This window comes from Halictus rubicundus, chromosome 9 (assembly GCF_050948215.1).
Source record: "Halictus rubicundus isolate RS-2024b chromosome 9, iyHalRubi1_principal, whole genome shotgun sequence".
In the NCBI taxonomy this organism is placed as follows: domain Eukaryota; kingdom Metazoa; phylum Arthropoda; class Insecta; order Hymenoptera; family Halictidae; genus Halictus; species Halictus rubicundus.
In genome coordinates this window covers 5,425,562-5,444,124 of record NC_135157.1, presented here as the reverse complement: position 1 = coordinate 5,444,124, position 18,563 = coordinate 5,425,562, and the positions used below count along the sequence as shown (strand labels likewise).

Sequence of the window (18,563 nt, the reverse complement as noted above, 5' to 3'; positions counted from 1 at the left end):
AATCTCTTAGAGGTGGAAACGTGCACAAAATCTGAAATTACTAAAATATTTTTAGCCTGCTGATTTGACATAAAACAGTAAAAACTTCAAAAAGGTATAAGCATACCGTTACATTTTCAGGTTGTTCAAATTAATAGAAGAAGAAATTAATTACTATTCAATTCTTGTTTCTTACATGGCCCCTCATTGGATATACCCTGCGGAAGTGGTGATAGTTCTGGGGCTAATCATTTTTGATAAATATTATATATATAGAGAGTAAACACTGTAATTGTCAACTTACTCGAATTAATAGAAGGAGAAATGAATTACTATTCAACTTCGGTCATTTGCAATTGCTTTAGAAAATGTTGATCCTGCAACACCTCCAGTTTATTAAATGTAAACTGCGTTTTAATCGTTTCTCTTTTTCTTCAGTTACTTGGTCGCTTAAAAATTTCACTGTTTCATAAATACATGAATATGTCAGCTCGATTCGCAAGAATATCGCGAATGGAGCAGAGTCGAATCCCCGTTGCCAAATAAAAACGTCCATTAAACTGTATCCAACCGGATCAATTTATTTACGGCGTGGACAAAGCGTTATCCCTACCGGCGCGCATGATCCTGCAAAACCATAGCAATCCCAACGGGAGAGAATATCAAAGACATCAGGGATTTCTCGGATTTAATACGTCGATACTAGCCTAGAGTCTTGAATATTGCTCTCAGGTACGTCTGTACAGGTACCGTTGTTTCTTGTGATACATACCACTGAAGGATATGATAACGCGAGAATGTCAAGTGTAACTACTACGGAACCCCCGGTAAGTGCATTCTGCTTGCTAAAGGACCTGCTCCAACCCCTTACGTCCTCAATTATGTCATTATCGTGTTTGACTGTCATCCTCGTTCTGCAGTAGAAGCTCGTCGTTACATTAAAACGGGAACGGAGGTGCAGAGATCTGACACTCATTGCGGTCTTCGTGAGATTCACACTTCTTTTTTACTGTTTCGCTGTAATAATTCGACGAATAGTTCAATCTAAAGCAATCTACAGCGTGTCCCAAAAATATGGTACTTAGAGGTGGTTCCTGATATCATTTGAAGTAACTTGTTCCGTTGCGAAAATGTTGTCTGCAGCTTTGTTAAGGCATTATTAACGTAAAACACGGACGAATCATAGCGCGGCTACAGTGGACGGATTCCCCCATAGTTACAATATTCTACTGAATGCAATGTAAAATATGACGAAAGTCATATGACCTTTCTGTGACAATATCTTTTTTCGCATTTTCATATGAACTTTATAAGTTCTCCGAATAGCATCTATTATGCGGTAGAGTTATAAATAACGATATACGTGTGATATACGAAATTGTGATCGTCGCACATACGTGACGCTGGTAGCGAACGCGTTAAATAAATATGTCGGCGTGTTCTACACGTGACGCGTGTGGCACGCAACGTGCTAACTTGTTGACTGTAGAAAAATATAATCTATCGAAAACTCCTCCGAAACAACAATACTGTTTTTCCAATTCTACCGTAAAGACGGTCTTCGAATAGCGTGCCAGCTAATCCAGTGTACCCGAGAGCGGTAATATCAAGCCAAAAAATAACGCAACGGCGAGATGACACCGAAAAACGACCCTTTCTTTACGGCTGGTAATAGGGTAACAGTCGTGGGCGACGCACGTAATGAAACGCCACGCAACGTTACCACCACCACGACGAACAGAAGCGAAGCTGAAACAGCCAGGGAAACGGTCCAATATTACGTTCCACAAACACCGAGCATGCTTTCTACCCGTTTTCGACCGCAAGCTCGTTACCGGTTCCCTCGGCTTCTTCGCGCAACTTTTTTGCGTTCCAGTTTACCTCCGGTCCATCCCCCCACCCCCTCCTGCCACCACCAACGTGCTTCTCCTTTCCACAACTTCTTTTCCTTGCCGGATCCGCCATTATCGCGGGGAAGAGCGTGTCTTTGACGATGCCGCGATGACGAACACCGGTGTTTCCAACGACAGGTAATTGTGTCACTGTGTCACTTTATCCGAGACAACTTTCAAAGTGTACAACTTTACATCCATAAAATGGAAGCTCATAGTCTGCAGGTGACCTGTCCGGTGAACGAACGCGAGAGTGGTCCTTGGACGAAAGATTTTAACATTTTTTTGGTCTTGCCTCCCTAAATTCTGATACTTGGGGAGAAAATGATGCGTGCCAAGTTTAGAAGCAATCGGCCAACGGGAACCTGTGCCGCAATTTTAATGATTTCATTTCATTTTCGAACATAATCGTGTTCGTTACTTTGGAAATATCGTCAAACGTTTTCGAATAAATGACAACGTCTTGGATGAATAATTATGAGATTTATGTGCTAAACATATATATAACGAAATCTTTAAATCTAATTTACCATTAACGCTTCCCTATTTACCACTAAATGTGGCTCGATTCTCGTCGTAGTGGGAATAATGTGACGTCACGTATCCCCTCGTGTCACTGATACGTGCCTCGTGCAGAGAGTCGCGAGATGGGAATCCGATGGTAGAGAAGGCAGTGTATAGACTGTGTCATTAAATTTATAATTAACACGTTGATTTTGCCACCAGCGCCGAAGCGAAATTGTCCACATAAGAATTAGATCATATAAATGTATGTACATATGAGTTTTTGTAATTAAACATAAAGATATTGACATGTTCGCATGTACATGTATCATTTTAAAGCACTATTCCAATAGTAATTGTAGTTACAAAATTATATACGTGATTGTTTGCGAAATTTACGCATTTTTATCGAGTTCGGTTGCGCGGGTCAGCCATGACCGCCACGCGGCGTCATTGGAAAATGACTGCCGGTCAGTAGTGACAACCATGGCAGTCGACGAGTTAAAAGTTATAAAACATTTATCATAAAACGATAAACTGGTTTTTTCTAGGTTTTACCAGCAAGGTTCAAAATTTCTACGCATTTAATGTAAATAATTGTAATAACAATATTCTATAATGGTAGATAATGGTTAATCCATTTAATACCTGTACAAATTTAGGAAGTACATAGATAAACGCAGCTGTTACAGCGATTACGTCTGAAAAACATAAATGACCACAGACTTGACTGCGCTGTTACACTTTACATAGCTCGGCTAACTATAAATTACAACAAATTTTCATTCTGACGATTATTTGTAGATGCTATGCGACACCATATTTGCGGCACAGTGAATCATAAGCGCAGACCACGGTCATAAAATTTGTCACGGTTACTCTGGTCGAAATAACGCGTAATATATCCAGCAATAATAATGAACAGCGATTTTATTAGAATCTATTAAAGTACCAGAATTCAAGCAGGATGGATTAAAATACATTGAAATTTTGTATGTACTTAGTTTGATATTTTAATTTTATATTTTCATTTTTACACCCGAAAACACTACCTAATAATTGCAGTGATAATGACTTTATTTAATACGATAAAATCGTGTATATTAAAATTAATACGCATTTTAATTACTGGTACTTATTGAATAATTTATTAGATGCAATATGAATTATCAAACATAATTACTATTAACATTGACCGTGCACTGATAAATATTTTCTAACAATTCGTGATTAATATACTATTAATTGTGATATTTTTAATACGACTAATGTAAATGCAATTTAAAACTGTTTAATAATTTGGAGAGGCAAAGCAAGTAATACGAAACATTGCATATCAATTTAATCAGCAATCATTATGAACGATCAATTAACGCTAAACCCATTACCACCGGTCAAAATGACCGGTTCCAGATTTTTTATTTTACAATTACTGAGATAATGAAAATTATTTCATGAGAAATAATTGTATAGATATCTTTAGTAGAGCATGTATTAGAGAAGGAGATGCACAAAGTCTAAATAAAATCAATCATGTCATTTTTATAAGGGAACATGTACCAGTTACTTTTAAAGCTCGGTAGGTTTAGTGTTAGTTCATTTATGATAATTAACGAACGCAGATATGAACCATTAGAATGACAAATCATTATCACAATTAAGCTTAACATATGACAAGTAATAATTAATTGTTTGCCATATCCCACGAACCTAACGACATCACCTGAGTACTCTTATCAATGTTATTTTAGAACAAAAGCATGTAACACAATTATAGGACGCAGAGTATACTATAAGAAATATCACACGTGTGAAAACGAAAGCATAAAGTTTGCAGAAAATTGTATGAGAACGACGAGGGGAGTTCTTGTCTAAGCCGAAAGACAAGGCGACACGATAAATAAGTCAATAAATAATAAATAATATTCGCCCGAATATTTTTGCGAGCGACTGTAAGTGGAAGCGGACGAGGTGCACTCTTTCGTAGCTGATAATTAACTGAAGAGTATAATCCGACGATTTTTTTGTTCGCAGTTTTGGGCTGCTTACGTGCCGTGCGAATCCCAGCATCTCAACGCGGTCCAGCTGACTTTGGAGCAGGTGGACCTCATTAAGAGGCTCATAGAGAAGTACTCGCAACACATGCAGTTCGCTGCATCTTCAAGGGGTGGGTATCTTTCACAATTATCTGAAACGAGTCGTTGCACACGCGGGCCTGAACTGCGCGCGCGACTCAGAAACCTTCCTTTTTTCCCCTCCCCCTTTATCTCTGCACTCTCCATCTCTTTTTGTCCGTTTTCTACGCGAGAAAACAGCGCTCCCATTAAACACGACTCGTAAATTCCGGCGAAACGCAAAACTTTGCTTGTTCGCCACCGCGCATCGGTAGTTTCGGTTCGATGGCCGACACTATTTCTTGTCGATTCAACAAAACGGCTTCGCTCTAACTAGATTTTCGTTGCAACTCTATATCGAGTCGTGTTATAGAGTTTCCATGAACTCCGGACGCTTTCCCCGGCGACTTTCATTTGACTGAAATGAACCAGGTTTTTAAACCTGTCGAAATATCATTCGTTTGTGCCACAATGAGCGTACGGAATGCTCTGTTTGCTAGGTCAACACAATTAATCACTCTTTCACTCTTTATTAATTAAACCGTCGCTCCAATTGGACCATTGAATGCAAAAATAGTGCACACCCAAATGAATGAACTTCAGAAATAAACTTCCAGTTTAGTTTATGTCAATTATTATACACTTTATAATTAATTGAATTCGAAATATTATTATACATTATATAATTAGTTCAATTCAAAATAGTATTATACATTATATAATTAATTCAATTCAAAATATTATTATACATTATATAATTAATTCGATTCAAACTCCATTGTATTCAACATTTATAGTTATTAGTCGAATTTATTTGTTAGCCTCAAATTTCGGATGCCCTTGAAGCCTTTCAGTTGTCCTAACGAAAACAAAGAGAATCAAAGGATTTTACAACTTTAGATTCACGTTATTCATAATTTCTTTTCCGGCATATATCCTATTCTTTCAATGCTGGTAGTAAGTCGTTTAAAAAGAAAATAGTAAACTGCGGACCTTTATTTAATGTATATTAAAAACTCGTAAACTACAGAATTTAGCCGATAAAGTTTCGATTTCTTATCGATTTTCTTAAACTCGAAACGAGTGAAAACAAGACCTAATGAAAATAATAAAGAAAATAATGCTAGTAACCCGAGTACGAATCTCCCTTAACAATTCATTTAATTCTTCTTTTTCTAATTTTGCTAGATGAAAATATAAAGCATTAAAGTGTGAAGCATAAAAATCGATCTAATTGATGCTGGGTATTTTAAATGGATTTTATTTTCAGAGATTATGGAAGCCCACGAAAAGGGCAGAATAGCATCCCTAATCGGAGTGGAAGGTGGACATAGCCTAGGAAGTAGTTTAGCTGTTTTAAGAACATTGTATCAATTGGGTGTACGGTATCTCACACTCACTCACACTTGTGACACACCTTGGGCGAAAAGTTCGTCGGTGGAAGGCAACGATGGAGATGGTAAATATAATAAAACGAAAAGCTAATCGAGCTTCTTTCAAATTCAAAATCACCACTACAAATTTTCGAATTTTCGATGTAACGAAACGAGAAGCTAATCGAGCTTCTTCCAAATTCAAAATCACCACTACAAATTTCCGAGTATCACAACAGCGCTACTTAGTTTGATATAAACAAAAATAAGAAAATTAAAATAAATACAGAAAAGCTAGATAATATCTTATAACATCATACCTATAAGAGCAAGATTGGAAATATCCGATTTATGAATTGTTTGTACTCAATATAAAATATGCAAATTGTCTTTCGTTAATGTAGACAAAAATTGTCTTTCATCAATATAAAATTTGAACGAAAAACAATTTTTCTATTCATAGTATGCTTTGCATTGAACACTATGTCATACAACCAGTCTAACTAACCATAACTCAAGAAAATCCGAATTTATGTCACAGCCGTGAAGGTGGTTTCTATTTGTCGTGATTTCCAATAAAAATAAAAAAAAAACAAAAATACAACGGTTGCCATACACGTATTATACTTTCAACTATGCATACAATAAATAAAACTGGTGTTTCGGTGGAACTGATGAAATACATTTCACAATTAAAATGACAGATAAAAGGGAACCTTTCCAAAAACTGGTTTCTCGGTATTAACCCTTTGCACTCGGCGCTATTTTCATTGTAAAACTAAATTTTTCTTCCGTCTTAGAATATTTTCATTTTATTCATACGAAACTGATCCGATTTCCACATATAATATTTAAATGTTTAGTAATCTGTTACATACAAATTTTGTAATGTAACAAATATTTTGTAAAATTTCTCGTAATTTCTTCGAAATAATACCACAATAATTTCTAGTGGTGCTTCAGAGTCACCACTCGAGTGCAAAGGGTTAACACGTGCTTTTAGTTATTCGAACGCAATCCGTATAACTTCGAAATTGTTCCAGCATGTGTCGATCATTCTATGTAAACAGAGAACGTGTAAGTGAAATAAATTGCTGGGAAGGTGGCGTCGGCGGCGTGACAGTTCGAACATGTTAAGAGTCATGATCCGCATTGTGCTGGAACAATAAACGTGAACGATTGTATACAGGGACAAGGAGAAAAAGTGAGGTTCTCTTTTGTTTCAGGAGGCGGTCTGACCGCGTTCGGGAAAGCAGTAGTCAAGGAAATGAATAGGCTCGGAATGCTGATAGACCTTAGTCATACAGCAAGGGCTACCATGAAGGACGCTTTAAGGACCAGCAGAGCACCCCTCATTTTTTCTCACTCTTCGGCCTTTGCCATTTGCAATTCCTCGAGAAACGTGCCCGACGACATTCTACAGCAGCTGGTATGCCACCCACGTCTAAACTCTACACTCCCAGCCAAACAGAATAGCACACGTAGGCTATCTTCAATTTTTCAGTGGCAATGTACAAGGTGTATCAAAAATAAGTGTAAAGCCGGTCGTAGCATGATTCTACACCTCTGGTTCAGCGGAGATTTGTCAAAATCCGTGGAAAAGTGTCAACCTTAATCTCGAAGGTCAAACATGTTTTTTCTTTGCATCGTAACCAGGAACAAAATTCTCGCAGAAGCCATGTATTCAAAAAATTCGAAAAATATTCACAAAATTCTCAGGAGCTAATGTATTCGGACATCATTAGGTTCATCAATGAGCAATCAACCACATTTAAGAATTCGTATGGAAGAGATATTTTTCGTGTCTACTATATATACGGTGGTCAGTTTGTGAAAGGCAAGAGACAAATTGAAGGGAAAATGAGGGCCCACACACATTCCCCTTAAGCGTGGCGTTTACCCTTCTCCCTGGAGGATAGATAATTATCCCGACTCGGTTGAGGAGCTTTCAATGGCTCGAAGCATTTACCACCAACGATTACTTTCTATTTTCGGGATGTTGTCCTCCATTACAGGGTCTCTCGTCGCGCACTCCTCGTTAAGGGCGATTAGCCAGACGTAAAATTGAAAGATCTAACAGGTGTTCTAATAAAGTGTATAAAACTTCTCTTCCATTTATTTAAATATCGCATTTCTCCTGAAACATAGCAGCTGTTCCCACAATTGCAAGGAAACATGCTGTTCATATATACTGTTCTTCATAAATTTAAAGTGCTCTCCAGTCTTCAAAAAACTTCAATTTTGAAGAATGCGGATAACATGATTACAACTTTCATCTTAAGTTTTTGGACATTCTCGTGCTTCCAAACATTGTTAACAAAACAGACACCTGCGCACACATGGTACACATACATAATCTTCAAGCTGCTGTAAGTTACCGAGCGGTAGTACATACAACCGTGAAGTCATGTTTATTAAAACTATAAGACTTTAGTAGAACTAATAAATTCGATATATAGAAGATGTTCCACGACTTCACCCAGTGCTGCCCGACACAAGTTCCAGAATTTAGGGCAATTTCACCACTCTGCTTCTACAAGTTCTCCAACTCTGCTTCCATTACCTCCTCCATTGTTTCTGCAGTGTTTCTTCATCGTTTAGCTACTACACACAACGAAGTTATAATTTCTCACTTTCTTCATTCTTCCAATTTCGACAGTTTCACTGCAAAAAAAGATCAAAGCATTTGATCAGTATTACGGTCTGTTTTTCAAATTTCAACGTACATCAACAATTATAATAAACGTCCATCATACTTCTATATAATATTTGCCAATCAAGATAAAGAATTGCAAAACTTCTAAGAACATTTAGATATGTAGTTAATTGTCGGTCACATATCATTCTTATATCGATACATTCGAGCAAAATAAATCATATTATTATTTCAAGAATGCAGTATCTTCCGGTTCTACTTAGATATCTAATGTTGTTTTTAAATAAAGATTATTTCAATGTCAATTAATTTGGTTGTCGCGTATTTTTTTCATATGAGTGAAAAATTTTGGACGATGATATTATGTAATATTTGGTCAAAATGTTGTAGTCAATGAACGCGCTGCTTGTCGATGTTAAAAAGAACTTCAAAATGGAGGTGATAATCAAGAAACAATTCGTTGGTAGAATATGGTGCTTATTTTGATCAATAATTTTTTTCCGCTAATTTGGGATACCTGAAGAGAACATATTAAGAACTTTGGATTATAATCGAAGTGTATAATAGAACTACTGTATAAATTTTATTGCAAAAAGGGTAATGATAAACGTTACTTTTTTTATATAATACGGTAACTGTTTATTCGCAGGGGGGAGGGCGTTCATACATTAGAAAGATCACCCTATGAAATTGAATCTATTAGGTTGGCAAGAAAGTAATTTCGGTTTTCACTAATAGATGGCTTTATGTTTTATTTGATTGACTTCTGTTAACGTTGCATTTGTTTTATTTCTGACATTTCATAACTGCATCTTTTAGATTACTTTTGAAGCAAATTACACGTAATTTTGATTAAAATTGTTAGTTCTGTGTCAATTTGAACATGGAGTGCAAAAACGAACATTATAGGCACATATTGCTTTTTTATTTCCGTAGAGGTAAAAAAGCTGCCGAGGCTCACAAAGATATATGTGAAGTTTATGGTGTGGATTGCTTAACAGAACGCACGTGCCAGAATTGTTTTAAAAAATTCCGTTCTAGAAATTTCTCACTTGAAGACGACCAATGTTCTGGTCGACCATCTGTAGTTGATGATGACCAAATGAAAGCCATTATTGAATCGGATCGTCATATAAATGTCCGAGAAATTGCAGACAGGTTAAATGTCTCGCATACAACTATAGAATATCGTTTAAAAAGTCTCGGAATCGTTAAGAAGCTCGATATTTGGGTTCCACACGAATTGAAAGAAATTCACTTAACGCAACGCATCAACATATGCGATATGCATCTCAAACGAAATGAAATCGACCCTTTTCTGAAGCGAATCATCACTGGTGATGAGAAATGGGTTGTTTGCAATAACACAACTCGAAAACGATCATGGTCCAAGCGTGATGAATCAGCCCAAACCACGCCGAAAGCTGAATTGCACTAAAAGAAGATCATGTTGTCAGTTTGGTGGGATTACAAAGGTATTGTGTATTTTGAGCTTCTCCCAAGGAACCAAACCATTAATTCAGATGTTTATTGTCGACAACTAACAAAACTGGACATATCAATCAAAGAAAAACGGCCAGAATTGGCAAATCGCAAAGGAATCGTGTTCCACCGTGATAACGCTAGGCCACACACATCTTTGGTAACACGTGAAAAGTAATTGGAGATTGGTTGGAAAGTGATGTCACATCCACCATATAGCCCTGACATTGCACCATCAGATTATCATTTATTCCGAAGTTTACAAAACTCTTTGAATGGTAAAACTTTCACTAACGATGATGGTCTGAAATCGCACTTGGATCAGTTTTTCACCGAAAAGCATTAGCAGTTTTATGACCGCGGAATTATGAAGCTACCAGAAAGATGGCAAAAGATCGTAGAACAAGATGGAAAATATTTTATTGATTAAAGTTCATTGCTTTGCCAAAAAAGTTGGATTTTATTTCACCTAAAAATACCGAAATTACTTTCTTGCCAACCTAATAGTATTATAATCGAGTGACTTTTCTAATATTCGAACAGTCGTGTTTCCCCGTTCAGTCCGGATAATCGCGATTCTACAGTAGTTTATTAATAAAATTTGGACCGATGAAACAGAGGGACTGCAGATATCGGCAAGCTTATCTAAAAGTGAGACACGTGGTCTACACAGACGCGGTTACGCGGGAACATTGCAGTAGATTCGGTCGAAGTACGTGCCGCAGTAGCTGCGGTCAGAAACTGCGGCGTGCAGGAGGCGCGGTTAACGTCTGAGGCTTCGAACGGACGAAAACTGATTCGCTTTTTCATCAATCATCGCTGAACGATATTACTATCGACGTTCTGTCTGCCTCCGAAATTCACGAACGTGAAATATTAACATCTATCGGCCTGGTCATTCTGATAGCAAAACTACGAGGGGTCGGTCAATAAGTAAGTTACACCGCCGCACCTCTTTAAACTTCCATTCCGAAACTATTTCGTTGGAATAGCATTAGGTTGCCCCAAAAGTTTCTTTCGCGACATTATCTACTGGCGATTATTCCATGATTGAAGTTTATGGTCCATGGCTGAGGATTTTTTATACAATGACTCACCTAACTGTTCACATACCCTTTAAATCAGAACAACTTTTTAAAACTGGACTTTTTTCGAAGCTGGAACGATTAGTCTAGTAGACGGCTTGCACTGAAAATTTAAAAACCACATTGTCTTTCAATTTTAATTTGATATTTTACGCAAATCCATGAAATTGTGATACACAGAGAGAAGCATTTTGGAGTGTCTAGAAGCAGAAAATGAGTGGATTTTCGTCCTAGGATAAAGCTTCAAAAATTAGAATGCAGAAAAATTTTGTTGGCATCGTATTGAAAAATTAACGTGGAATATTTGACAGACTAACACACAGAGATACATGAGTTGCTACCACATACAAATATAAAGTAGTAGTTAAGTGTAAATACATTAATAAGATACATGAATAAATTTTCATCAAAGGTTTCGTGTATTTCTAATTAACCAATTACTGCTTTCATTGCAGGCTGCTAACCGTGGACTGGTGATGGTAACGTTTTATAATTATTTCGTAAAGTGTGGCACGGAGGCAACCGTTGCCGACGTCGCCGAGCATATTTATTACATTAAGAACTTGATTGGCGTGGACCACATCGGTGTCGGTGGTGACTTCGACGGTATCAACAAGTACGTATTACATATTCTTCAAATTGTGTCGAAATGTATGGCGCTGGGTGGCCCGAACATCATTAGATCCTTTAAAATTGATTTATAAAAGAATAAATGTGAATTTTCAAAAATAAAAGGTTTGTTCTATTTTAAAATTATCTAGTGACTTTTGGGCCACCCTGTGCAATCAAACGGAAATGTGAAACATACATCCCTGCCCATAAATATTTATACATTATATTTATAAATTACATGAAGAACTATGCGAGGGTATCAGATTTTGTCACACATCTATTCTTTTTCAATGACGTAATGAATGATTATTGTGATGAATTATTTACAGCCTTGAACAATTTTAAAAACATTTAATATATCTTGATTAAGAAATATATTATTTTAACAAACGAAAGAGTAATTTCAACATTTTTACATTATTTGATGGTAAGAATTGTATACATGTACCCTGAATATTATAAGAATAGATTATTTAAAAAAGAGGAGGATATATAGACGAGCAAGAAATTTAAACATTATTACACCATTTATTGGTTAGAATTGTATAATGCACACTGCATAGCGTGCACTTTGCTTCCACTATGATAACTACATGTTCAATAAATATTATTTTTATGTATTAAAGAATAGACACGTGATAATATAGCATAAATAGACAATATCTATGAATTTGTTAAGTGTCCGCATACTTATGGAAGGGAGTTTATTTTCCATCAACTTAACAGTTCCCTTCCAAGGAGGTGAATCGAAATTTGAATTTGAAACATTACGAGTCGAGATCAAATTTGAGTTGTAAGTTTAATTAAGGGAATTCTGCACGGCACTAATTAACCTTTTCGCTGCGGCAGTGTTACCTCGAAAAGATTTATCGCCCTATGGGTGCGCCGGGACCAGCGTACACCTTCCTGTGGACAGAATTTACTGGTCGCATCGTGAAATTTATCGTATCTGTACAAGTTATTGTAAACCGGCGAACGGGGAATTAATGGCCCTTGAAATCTAATTATACGATCATAAATTCTTTTTCTTGTTTGTTGAAAAACATGGCGGCCATTTATCTGTTTGAGGTGCTAGCTTTTAATAGGAAGTCTATTGTTTTCGAGCGGAAGGGTTAATCCGATTTGATTAATATATCGTGCCATCCAATGGAGATCGCGTTGGCCAATTAGAATGGCTTTTCTCTCTGCTTGCAAAGAGAGTTCAATGAATCTTATCTTGGAACGAATTACAAAAGGGAATACTCGCTCTCATAAAAATGCATCAACCAGTGAAATAAACGTGTAAATAGAAAATTTATTATTCTATTTATACATCGCTATTCAGCGAAGTGTGCCACCTAAATTACATGTAAACTATTTGACATGTGAAGAAAAAAATGATTGGAACGAAAATTGTATGACTTCAAAAGTAGCATGTAAATTAATAATTAATTTTGTTCTATTTTGCTTTTTTACCGAGATATGATGATCACCTTTTTTATTGTAAATTTTAATCTCGCGGTTGATATTTTTTATAAATGATTTTTAATGCAAGTAATGCTTAAAACCTTCTTCATTACAATTAATAAATACATTTACGTAGTCGATCGATAAGTTCAAATGATACATATTGAACTGTTTCTAGAGTTACAGCATACATAAATAACTTCTGAGGAGCATTTTGTTCTGCGCACTCAAGTGTCACGTAGCAATAATTTGACAATACTTGACAGTGTCTTCTAATAGTACTCTTGAAACTTCCGTTTCAACCTTTTTTTTCATACACCAAATAGTTTACATGTAATTTAGGCAGGGCACATAGCTAAATCACCCTTAGACTGGAAATAGCCAGTTTCTAAAAAAAAAAGAATTGAAGAATAATTACGAGAAATAAATGAGACGTATTTTTATACTGTAACATACACGTCCCGCGTCGAGAGAAACTGGATGAAAAGAAAGATGAGAATAGTCACTTCTACAACAATTGTTATCAAACTGGTTCAATGCACTTGACGCAAAAGTATAATCGATTTTGTTGACAGAACGCCACGAGGTCTCGAGGACGTCTCCAAATATCCAGAATTGTTCGCTGAACTCCTTCGAAGTGGGAACTGGAACGTGCGCGACTTGAAAAAAGTTGCTGGTCTCAATTTGCTGAGAGTCCTTCGACAGGTTCGAATTCTGCCATTCTTTTAGAAAATATTGCAACGGTCCTTAGTAAACGAAAAGCGAAACCAAAGAGCAACAAACTATTTTCCGACTTCCTTTCAATCGTGTGAATCGAACTTCGTGAAGAATTGTTTCCAACTTCGAAAATTAATTCGGTGCTCGTCGAATGGACCCCAATCTATTAGAGAAGTGTTTCGGTGAATCCACATAGACTTGCGACGAAAGTTTTAACACAACAGTTCGACATTTTGCACGAAAGCATCTGTGGTGCTAAAATAATCGAAATTATGTCTTCTTTGACTGGTGCAGTATTTAACGACAGTTTTTATACTATTTTTTAGTAGCTTTTATATGTACTATATAGTAAATTATACATAGTTATATTCTGTTTAGTAAACTATTTTTGAACAGTCCTATTCGATTCGCTTTTCAGAAGCTTTTGTAAATGATAAAAAGGAAAAAAATATTCTTCTTTCAACAACGGGTGCTGCTTAACTAATGCTCAATTGTTGACATGATGATTTATCGCTTCTGGAAAATTAATATAGTACATTAGTTTCATTTTTTACTTTGTGTGACCTTGAAGATCATTTCTGACTTTGTGTGACCTTGAAGGTCACACAAAGATTATAAACGATAAAGGTTATATACGAATTAATTCCTTTTGGCACACGCTTTATACAGATCGCTTTAGGTTGAACTGTTTGGTATGAAAAACACGTATGTATTCGAATAAAGAAGAATTCGAATATTATTGGTTCGGATAATCGAGGTTCTACAGTATCGTGGATTAAACAAGTAAACGTGATCCAAATTGTGTTGTGTTCGGACTTATTTGAATCAGAAAAATGTCACGAATATGTTGGTAGAAGTATCATAATAAAATAATTAAAAGGAAAAAAATTTGGATAAATTTTTCGCAAATATCGCTGGCGCCTCTTTCGCATATGTCTAGGCATTACTGTATCGTGTTATAAAACAGTGGATTGTGTGCCTATATTTTCTCTACTTACGGAAATGTGTTTCAGGTGGAGCATGTGAGGGACGAGATGAGAACCTCAGGAATAATGCCATCCGAAGAATACCTTCAGGATTCACCTGACACAACCGGCAGCTGTGCGCTCGATATCAACTCCGTGCCACGAGTGATGGAAGTTTGATCGTTCTATCGATTCGCCCTGTTTCGCGATTGCGTGCGAATCGCTTCTTCGTGATCGTCTCGCTGTCCCGTTCCCTCGACAAACGAATGGGACGTAATCGCGATTAGGATCGGGAACATTCATGGGCGATCATCGGTGGAACGGCCGACCGTTGCTGGACACTCGCGACACCCGCCCACCTGCACAGTCTGTCCCTTTTAGATGCTCAATCAGAATAACATTAAAGAAAGGAACCTACCTCGAACGAAGTCTCGCGGAGACGACACATGGCTTCGAACACTTAATTTGCTCGACCGTAGATTTCGTTGTTTAGATCACAGAATCGCGCGGAATTATTTTTTAATTTGTCGCGCCGCTGTAAACGGCTGCCTTTGTAAATGTTCGAACGACTACACAGCTGTGCAAATGATCAGTCTTCAAACGATCCGTTCTGTTTTTTACTAATTTCCTTTTTATACCCCCCAGACGGCGAAACATGGGCCTATTTTGACCCAGAGTATCGAAATCGTCATTTCAATTACTCAATTTTCGGCGATTAAATTGAACGAACAGCTGTTAAATTAGGGACAACAGAAAAGCTAATGTGTCTACGGGGTGGTCCAGTACATATTAGCACATCTTTATCTCCGCTGCTTTTTAGAATATGAAATAACTTTGTGGATTGAAGTGTTCCAGTATAATGAGGTCTACAATATGGCAAGAACAGTTTTTTTGTAGGTAAAACAGTTTCGGAGATTTTAGAGTCAGAAATGAAAGAACGAAACACATATTTTTCTATGCAGTGTCCGATGCAACTCGACATTCTCTATAAAAAAGTATTAACTTATGTATATCGAAAAAGTATTGATTTAAGAGATATTTCAACTTTAATTTTGTTGAATTCTGTAGATCTAAAGTTGAAATATATCTTAAATTAATCATTCTTCGGTATACCTAGATTAATACTTTTTTTTTAATAGAGAATGACGAGCTATACCGAATAGTGTGTAGAAAAATGTATTTCTATTTGAAAAAATGAAGGTCACCTTGAAATGTCCGAAACTCTTTCACCTATCAAAAAGAACTGTTACTGGCATATTGTAATCCGATTTATACTGAAAAACTTTGGTTAATACAGTTTTTTCATATTTTGAAAAACAACAGAGATAATTATGTGCTAATGTATGTATGTATGTATTATATACTGGACCATCCTGTATAAGTACTGTACTACATAATTAATTATATAGGGTGTGGCCGGTCGGGCGGTACAACCGGGCAGGCTATAGTTTTACTTTTAAAAATAAGTCGAAGAAAACTAATAACATTTTTTTCGTTTGACACCTCGTTTTCGAGAAAATCGAGCTCAAAGATTCGTCGCGTTCGCGTGCTTCTGTATATGCAGGAAGTAGTATTGGTCGGTCATGATCAGTCACGTCAGAAGATTGCTATTAAATAGATCGCGTATTCGTCACATTTTCATACTCAAGATGAAATAAAAAAATATTATTCCATGTTTTCGGCTTATTTTTACATGTAAAATCACCCCCTGCCAGGTTGTACCACCCTTCTGATCACACCCTATATAGTTGCAAGGAATGATCCACCATTCGAGGGTTAAAAACGTAAGGTAATTGTAATTAAAAGTCCCGTTTTCATTTGGAGCTTCAGGGAGACGCAAATTCGATCTATGATACGAATAAAATGTAAATAAAATCTTATTTTGGGAAATCACATTCGTAACGTATGATTTTGTAGTTCAAGTTTAATCATTTTTATACTTCTGTGTAGATACGTAAGGTTAGAACTTTTTATACAAGACGATAGAAACAATGAAGAAGATGCACATGGACTGATGTTTGTCTTTGTTTCTTAATTTTCAATCTTGCGACGAGAGTTTCTACGCTGAAATCGGAACAATAATTTTTGCGTAAAACGCGATTACTTTTCATTGTTACCGTGATTGGGAAAAATAGCATTTGGATTCAGTAGAAAAATGAAAAAATTAGACCGAATTATAATGTATTTCGTGATGAGCTTTTGTGCTTTTTTCTATCCGAGGTAAGAATTTGTACGTGAAAAAATTGTGGACTCAAAAAATGATTCTGGAGTTAACACTTTGTACTTCACTATCGTTCGAACAATTACAACTGAAAGAATTTCTCTGTAGGAAAAACTGTAGGGAGATACTGAAATTCCAATTATTTTGTATCACTACACTGCGACTCCATCCTGTGCCATAAGCAAGCATGAAAGAATTATTGAAACCAAAATTGAAGAAGGATCAAAGAATTATTAGTTTACCTTTAGCTTAAGAACCTCTTCATTAAACGATTGGATGTCTTTATCCAGCTTTTGTTCAGCTTTTGTACAGAATAAGTATCGTATAAAAATCGCATAAAAGGCTACGGTATATTTGACACATATAAAGATACTATTCAGATGCATTTGTAAGTGCTACGTATAGAACTGATGAACAAAATCACAGTACCACAAAAAAACATCTCTAAACTCATGGTGTAATTGAATTTAACCCTGTTTGTTTGTTAAAGAAACAAGTAAATTTTCACATCGGCCAATAGTAACAATCAATCATGTATACTTTGAGAGACCAGATAAAGCAAAAAGGACGATCGAGACAATATAGAGGTCTTTTCTGAACTGTGGCACTCCTGTATTATAAGAAAAGAATAATTGTGTGTAAACCCGGCTGTGTACCTTCATACGTCTTCCCCTATCTCCCTTTCATTGCACCAAAAAAAAAAACACACTCACACACGCGCGCGCGCACTTTTAGCATCGACATTGGACAAATCAGAATGAGCACCCAGTTAAAAAAGAATCTCAAGCTCATCCGGAAAATCATCGCAGTCGTTTCAGAAAAGCAGAATAAGTGTCGGGAGGAAAACATATCGGATACGATGAGGAATATACTCGGAGGCTCGGATTAGTGCAATGAAAATGTTTAATCCGTTTTAATATTCAGTGGGTTATGAGAGCTATGATCTGATTTAAAACTGGACCTAGTTCGGCATTTAATCATGAATATCGCTCAATTGAATATCTAGTATTTATAAAACAAATGTATTCATATTATTATTATTATTTGGTTCTTGTTATATATTATCTACCCAGGTCTAAAGTAATTTAGTAATTAAAGCAAAATCAGAATTAGTTTATTATTACAAATGATATATTTTTGTAGTTGAAAAGGGAAAATTCTGTCGTTTTGAAAATTCAAGTCGGAGTTTACAACAATAAATAATATTTATAGCATTTTCAAAGAATCTATTGATTGAAACAATTTAACCAAGACGTTGAATTGTAATTAAATTTAATAATTGTATTCAGAAGAAACGGACATTCGATACTCGTATGTAGTACTTGGTTCCAAAATGACAGTGACATTTGACTAGCATTAATTCGTCAAGGGTATTCATTGCATTGATTCGTTCCTTACTGTATACGCATAGTGAAGGACACCTATTCATCATCTGTTATCATTTCCATATGGAAAAAGGCCTCGAACGTGTAAAAGACGAAACTTTGTTCACAGTGTAGATAACCCTTCGATAAGGC

General features: G+C 36.2%; 1 protein-coding gene across 1 annotated transcript in view; it reads left to right on the top strand.

Moving 5' to 3' along the window:
* The window catches only part of LOC143357087 (dipeptidase 1), a 233,220-nt gene extending 217,707 nt beyond the window's left edge, over nt 1–15,513 (top strand). The window contains exons 3-8 of the mRNA XM_076793302.1: nt 4,410–4,542; nt 5,760–5,948; nt 7,089–7,291; nt 11,541–11,701; nt 13,719–13,848; nt 14,874–15,513. Of these exons, the coding sequence (XP_076649417.1) occupies nt 4,410–4,542; nt 5,760–5,948; nt 7,089–7,291; nt 11,541–11,701; nt 13,719–13,848; nt 14,874–15,005 (948 nt within the window). The 3' untranslated portion in view covers nt 15,006–15,513. The remainder of the gene's footprint in view (nt 1–4,409; nt 4,543–5,759; nt 5,949–7,088; nt 7,292–11,540; nt 11,702–13,718; nt 13,849–14,873) is intronic.
* Nucleotides 15,514–18,563: the final 3,050 nt, after the last annotated feature.